This window comes from Tupaia chinensis, unplaced genomic scaffold (genome assembly GCF_000334495.1).
Source record: "Tupaia chinensis unplaced genomic scaffold, TupChi_1.0 Scaffold000012_1, whole genome shotgun sequence".
Taxonomy (NCBI): Eukaryota; Metazoa; Chordata; class Mammalia; order Scandentia; family Tupaiidae; genus Tupaia; species Tupaia belangeri.
The window spans coordinates 2,291,634-2,299,327 of record NW_006159442.1 but is presented as its reverse complement, the minus strand read 5'-3'; the positions used below and the strand labels follow the sequence as shown (position 1 = coordinate 2,299,327).

General features: G+C 42.4%; 1 protein-coding gene across 4 annotated transcripts in view; it reads right to left on the bottom strand.

Annotated features, from left to right (window-relative positions):
• NEDD4L (NEDD4 like E3 ubiquitin protein ligase) overlaps nt 1-7,694 on the bottom strand; it is a 381,870-nt gene that overhangs the window by 252,925 nt on the left and 121,251 nt on the right. For all 4 annotated transcript variants that reach the window (XM_027768276.1, XM_027768265.1, XM_006139917.3 and 1 more), the window contains exon 2: nt 2,610-2,683. In XM_027768276.1, coding sequence (XP_027624077.1) covers nt 2,610-2,683 — 74 coding nt within the window. The remainder of the gene's footprint in view (nt 1-2,609; nt 2,684-7,694) is intronic.

The following is a 7,694-nucleotide window of genomic DNA, read 5'->3' as shown; positions in this document are numbered from 1 at the left end:
GGGGGGGAGGGAGAAAGCAAGCTATCAGGTCCGGGACTCCAACCATGGTCAGCCATGTGGGAATGTCCAGTGCCCTAACCACCATGCCACCTGCTGGTCCTGGGGTTTTGTCTTTCTTTTGTTTCCATTCTACCTTGCTCAGTCATGGATGAAATAAGTTTTTTTTAAAGAACTAAGGAACTTCAGAGAACGCTGAGAGCCGACTGACATGGACAGGGAAGGAGAAAGGCAGATGGGGGAGGAGGAGTGCATACATTATTCATCTAAGAAAAAGAATGGCAGAGTGAGGATTCAGGGATTCTGACTCACTTTCCAGCCCTTGGTCCATTGGCCACAACAGACATGAGGGCTGAAATTTTCTCCAAACATTTTATAGAATAGGCAAGGCACAAGGTATGAAATTTGTGGCTTCCAAGAAATGGTGTTTCACGCAGGTGAGAGGAGCTCAGAATCCCGGAACCAGCGCAAGTGGTGCCGTGCGAGGAAGAGAAGGGAGGCCTCATGTTTTCCACCTACCCCCCAACCCCGGCCCTGGCCTGTCTGAGCATGAGTGCAGGCCCTTGGTAAGCCTCACAGGGTGACTTCACGGTCCAGTGAGAAGAGCCTTGGAGGGGGGCAGGGATCCACCTCCCCCTTGGACCTCACCAGCAGCAAAGGCCTCACTCAGGGAGGACACTCAGAGCGGAGGTTCCCTATGACACTCTTCAGAGCGCTAACCCTCCCTTGTTCATTTGAGGCACACAGATGCACAGGGATTTTTAAGTAGATTTCACTAATATTTCCATATTTCCTTTTTCATTTTTTGGGGTTTTTTTTTTTTTGAGTAATTTCTCTAACCATCATTCTCTTAGGTCATCAGGAAAGTCATAACCTATTTTTCTATTTTTTCATGCAGAAATGCATTATGACTTAGCCAATGACCCGACAGTAACTGGGTGATTTCTTTAATAGACAAAACTAAACCATGCATGGTGTGGTGTGTGGTAGGTCAGAAAACAGAGTTACTTACAACTACAGCAAAGAGCTGCTGCTGGAGTACCAGGGAAGGCACAGCCAGCTGGATAAAAAGCAGACCTGTGGGCCAGCCGATGGCATGGAGGTTAAGGTGCTGGATCCCACATGGCCAACTGAGCAGTCTGAGTCCCAGACCCGGCGGTTTGAAAAATACACCAGGCACATATGCATGTGTATTTATGCCTAAAATTCCGAGAGAAAAATGGAGGACAAGGGCCATGCTTCCTAGGAGCTGATTTCTTACCTTTTCTCTTTTGGGCAAGCACACACACCCTATGGAAAAAAATCTAAAACAAACAAACGAAAAAGCAGCAGCCTTGTTTCAAAAGATCTCCAACATCTGGAGAAGGCACTGAAGCCATAGGGTGACTAAGACAACAGTCCAGGGACCGAGACGATGCAGTCAGTGTTCGAAAGAGACTAAAACAGAGGCTGGAAGTCCCCTCTGCAGCCACCTGCCTCCTCTTGAAAGCCCCCAGTGTTCTCAGGACATCTTGCCACAGCAGAAAGGGCCCTACGCAGAGGACAGTGGACCTAGTCCAGCACCACGGACTACGTGACCTGGATTTAAGCTTTGCCAAACACACAACAGGGAAGTTGGACTAGAAGGTCCTTTCTAGGTACCAAAAGATCAAAAGACCTTTGTTCTCTTGAATCTGGCTCACATCTTAGTTCTAATAGCTCTCCCCTCCACCTGCAACCAGTCTAGTAAATTAAGGCAATACTGCCATGAGCCAGCAGGAACAAAGGGGCTGACCAGAAGCCTCAGAGATGCGGCACTCAGCGACGGGGCTGTGTTCCGAGAAATGCGGCTAAGGTAAGCTGGTGGTTGCGTGAACATCACAGAGTGCACTAACACGAACCTACGATGCGTGCTACAGCCTATTACAATGGGACCAGTGCTGGATATGCGGTTTGTCGATGGCTGAACTGTCGTTATATGGTGCACGACTGTAACCCTTACCACGTGCAGTGCCCAGAAGGATCAGACTGCTCCCCGCTGCAGCTTCTGTAAGCACCACAGAGATCGCCAAATTCGCCCCAAGTCACCAAATACCTAATTACACATAATCAAGGGTACTCAGTTCTCCTAGGAACAAAATGACTCATTCTTCTCTTAAGTTAGGATTTGAATACACATATACGTATAAGTATATATGGATGTGTATATATAAAAAGTACATCAGGTGCATTGCTGTGTGCACATATATATGTGTGTGTATATATATATACATACACACACACACAATCATATTCCTGAACTGTTTTCTTTCTCTCTTTTTTTGTTTTTGAGCATATGCATTCACCAGAGAGAGAAAGACAGAAATCATGCCCCAGGGTGGATGGCCACACTGCAATCCCTTCTTCTCTAATCTCCTCCTGGAATTTTGGGCATGCACACACATGTGCTCGGACTGATTGTCAAGCTGCCGGATCCAAGGCTTGAACTACGCAAGAGTCTCTGGAGGCGGGGTCCAGCAGACTTTGTTTTGAGACTCCATGCAGGTGATTCTGACACGGGCTTAAATGTGAAGAGTGGTAACCAAGCTCCTCAGAAGCCCGCCCAAAATCAATGACAAACCAAACAAACATACCTGGCTCCAAAGATGTCCTTTTTGGCGAGATCAATTCCACAAATAACTTTTACTCTGAGAATACGGGACTCTCCCTGTTGGAGGGAAGGGAAAGGAAAAAAGAAAAAGTTAAAAACTGATCTTCGATGGATCACTCTCTCAAATTCATGATTAAAGTCAGTGAGTTTCACTCAGCCCAGTACTGGGACTCAGACCAATTCAAGTACCAGCAAGCCTTCCTCACACTGAAGTACAAAAGGCAACATCCCAGATCGAAAATTCTGTAATTCCAGAAAAATCTAGCATCCAAGTTAATTAAGGCCCAAGTTTAATTCAAACTAGGTCATTAAGATAAATTATTCCTGACATTTAAAGAAAGTGTCTCCCAGCTGTACCAAGAACACAATCAGACACATGAAACTACTTACATAAATGTGCAAGTGCAGCCAGGTACATAAATACATGCGATTCCTTTTATAAAGTCTATATATTTGTGTATGTGGCTGGGATAGAGTGAAATTTAATGTCGTAAAATACTTTCTCAAAATCACAGTGCTTTTCAAAATGATGGTATCAGTAAGCAAAAATAATTTCTTAGTTCCAGTAAAAAGAAATGAAAAGTATCATCTTAAATGAAAATCATCCCAAATTGTCTCATAAATTAGCCAACTGTTCAGCTTCTTTTTTTTATTCATTCATTATTCATCAATTTCCTCATTGATTCCAAGACTTTCTGAGCAGTTCCTATCCACTGGGCATTAAACTCGGCCTTGAATAGACAAGAGTACATCCTTGGTCTACTGGTGACAAGTAAACCAAAAGCAGAGGCCCTGTGATGGGACCATGACCAAGGGCATGGGTTAGAGAAGTGTTCAGGGCTAAGATGTTCAGGACAGATGAGCTGGCCTAGGGGAGGTGGCAGGTGGAAGTCCAGGATTGCTCAGGTTTCCAGTTTAGGTCACAAATTTAACATACACTGAAACTGAGTACTGAGTCCAAGATGTCTAGGAAACCAGATGGCAAAAGCAGATGGTTAAATGCAGATAAATGGGAGAAATATCTAGTATGAATTAGAGACTTAGGAGTTATCAGTGTAGAGTTGGTAGCTGACAGTAATTCATCAAGTTCTGCAGAAAGTTACCCAGAAAGAAGAAAAGAAAAACATCACTAGGGAAGGAACTCTTGAAAACCAAAGCACCAAGCAGCAAGAGAGAAGTCTTATGAAAGTCATCCACCTGGTGTTTGCTCAGGACCAAAGGGGAGGCGAGAAACCAAAATGATTATGCAATGTGTAAGAAGATAAAGGCAAGGCAAGATCAACGCTGGGACAGCAGGATGAGCTTCGTCAATGAGCTGCACAGATGAACTGTACTTACAAGCGATCGAAGCACACACTTGAGCTATGTACACTCCAGGATTCTCTGATCCATTCAACCTTCCTTCCAACATACACCCGAACACAAGGCTGCCCATGTGCACACGCAGTGGGGAACACAAAGATGCTAACGAGACGTTCTCAGCCTGCTTGTACTTGCCACCAATCCCTTTCCAACATGCCCTGTGTTCAAGTATAGCAGGATCTAGCATGTTGAGCAGCCCTCATGAGAGGATTAAAAGATGCAGGGCAACCCCAGACGAGGGAGAGATAATGGAAACACAGTCCCACCAGCGCGTAACCAAGTATCTACACCAAATAGAGCACCGAGCGTTTACAAAAGCACTGGGCTAGAGTGTTCTTCTGGTTCCTTCAAGCACTAAGGGGACCATCTCAATTAACTCTTGAATCTAAGGGGAATTCAAAAAATTCACGGAAGAGCAACTAAAAAAAGAGTTTTGAATGTTCTCAACACAAAGCATTGACAAGTGGTTGTGATGATGAGTATATTAATTACACAGATTTCATCACTGCATGTATTCTTGTGCCAAAACACTACAATGTACCCAAATAAACGTGTGCAATTATCTTATATTAATTAAAACATTTTATCAAAATTCAAGGAAAATTCAATTAAGTTAGAGTTTATTTGGCACAAAAAATTTTTGAGATCTAATTATAGTTTTTTTTTTCATTAATACCCATGTTCCATGAGCTTTTTGAAGGCCGCATATTCACAGGCTGCTCATCAAAGATTCTCTCCCTATCCTGAAATGTTCCATATGCAAAGGCTCTATTCTGCATTTATCTGCTGGTTAAACACTGTCGTGAATCATTTAAGACCTTCCGTGCCTGTCCTACTCAAAAGATGTCAAGGTAAAAAGCATTTTCTACACATGGATCAAAATTAGCAACACACCTGTGTGGAGTTCTTGGTACACCTGAGGAGCACTGTGGCCCACTAGTGCTGGAGCATACAAGCTGAGAATTGTGGCCTCAAAGAAACCCTTGTCGTGGTCAGCAGGTAGCATGGTAGTTAAAGGTGCTAGATTCCCACATGGCAGACCGTGGTTCAAGACCCAGACTCGGTGGCTTGCTTTCTCCTTTTCTTTTTCCCTTTCTCTCTCTCTCTCTGGTCAAATAAAAAAATAATAGTAACAAATGGAATTGAATAAATAATTCTTAAAAAAAAAAAAAAAAAGAAGCAGCCCTCATCCACCAGGCAACGGGGTTCAGACTTGAGAGGAAATGGGGAATCATTCAAAAGGGGAGGTGGATGGCACCCACCCAGGGTAGATGCTGTTGAAGGACAGCGACTTGAGACAGGAACAGAGACACAACGGTCACAGCTACTCTGCTGTCATCCTGTCATCCTGTGATGTGAGCAGACTCTGCAAGAACCCACAGAGAGCTCCTGGCCTTAGACCTCCCGAGTGAGAGCTGAATAAACCTCTATTCACTAAATGACACAGACTCAGGATTTCCTGTTATAAGCAGGACAAAGCATACTGTTTATTTCCACTGAAAACTGAAGGATGCTACAGCAGTTGGTCTGCCCCCATGCACAACATAATCTCATTTTTAAAAGATGTCAGTGACAGGCCACCAGATGGTATGGTGGTTAAGGCTCTGGACACCCACATAGTGAACATGGTTCGAGTCCCAGAACTGGTAGCTTGTTTTCTCTGTCTGTGTGTCTGTGTCTCTCTGCTGAATTTATGTGCCTTATAGCAAATTTTAAAAATAATAAATAAATAAAATTAAATAAGTAATTCTTAAAAATAATAATAATAATAATTTAAGTGACAGGGGAAAGACAGGGAAAGGATGATGTTGATGCTGATTATCTCTGGATACTGAACAACTTCTTTTTGCTTATCATTTTCATTTATCTTAATATTTTCCTTTTAAAATAGTAAATATTTTTGTTTAAAAACTTTTACATGAACTTCAGAAAATACTTAATAAAAAGAAAATGGAATCACTGGTAATGGCACCATTGAGGTTTGTCATATTTCCATGATAAACAAACCTACTTTGGTCAGGAGAAAAATAAACCTACGCGTTATTTTTTAGCCAACTCATAAACATACAGAGCCATGTATTTGGAAGTTGTGTGCAGGTTCTCTTAGGTAGGCAACAGCTGGGAGGTGAAAAGGACAGGGCCTTTATTGAGCACTTACTATTTACGAGTGGCGCTACAGGAAATTTCACTTCTCTCTGAGGTTCAAGGAGAGAGGGTGTGACTCTATAAAAATAGTTTTTATGCATGGGTTTTAGACATACAGCAAAAATTTCTTATCTTTGTTTCCTCAAAATGACCAACTTAAATATAGATAAGCAGCCATCGTCATTCTGTAAGGAAGCATGTGACAAGGCGGGGGACTCATTTATCAGATGCAATGGGCCCCAGCCAGGCAACTGTACTTTCTGAAGCGTTTTATTACTTTCATAAAAATCTATGTGTGATATTTTGATCCCTGTTTATAACTGCAGTAGAATTAAATATTTAACTTAGAGGCTTGGCTTACACAACGAAAATATTATTCATGGATTGTACGATGCAGAGAAGGAGCAGGCAGAGGAGAGGTTAGGCTAGATACAGCGTCTGGTGTCCTTCCTGTTATTAGTAATCTATTGTTCATAGAATAGTAATCTATCGATCACAGGGGGTGATCCCATGCACTTTACACACGTTTCTCTTTTCCACTTAGCTTGCTAATTCTTCATCAAGACACAGACCAAGATAAGGTGCCCAAACCACAGTGACTGCGGCATAACTAAAAAAGAATGTGTCCCAAGTCCAACTTGGAAAGCTGGACATTCTGAAGGCTCATTTGGAACTCTGGCAGGACTGCTTGCACAAATGGTGTGTGACTGGTTACTAGGTTTCAAGCCTGCCCACAGAGTGTAGGAAATGTGTGAGCCCTCAACCTTACTGTTATGTGAAATCAACTTCAAGATCCAACTCAAAACTCGAGATCCTGGAGTGTATGTTTCTCCTATGACTACCACTTAAGAAGGTGACTTGTTATCCTTTGTCTTTATTCTTCATAACGGCACCTGCTCTGCCCCCCCCAAAAAACAGATGGCTTTCCCTTCCCAGGAAGCCTTTGTGACCCCAAGTATCTCATTTACCAGATGTTCATGTGGACAAGGAAGTCCTAAGTCAAAGACGTCTATGTCTCAGTCATTTTCCCCTAATTTATATATTTACCTTCCATATTCCAAAGTATATTGATAGTTCTAACTATTACCCATAACACTTGCAAACTAGTAAATAGTCCCTGGATAGAAAGAGATAACCAGTACTTTTTAGACCACAAAAATATGTAAGTATATGTCACTAAATCTTAGTTACTTTAAAAAATAAGCTGATATATGGAAAGTGTCCACTCGGCACCTGCTACACACCAAGTATCATTAATCTTCCCATTCCTACCTGATTTTGCCCCAACTCTGAGACAGGATCCTATTTCTACTTTCTGTTAAAAATGTGTGTGTGTGTGTGTGTGTGTGTGAGTGTGTGTGTGTTTATTTATTTATTTATTTTAAAAAGAGGTTTTTTAGATTCATGGCAAGTATATTTCCTATATACCCACCCCTGGATAAAAGCCAGCTGCAGCCATTACGGGAGGTCACTCCGGAACACCTCCACTCCAAACACAGACACTCGGTCATCCCCATTATCAACACCCTGCACTAGAATGATACAATTTTGTTTACTACTG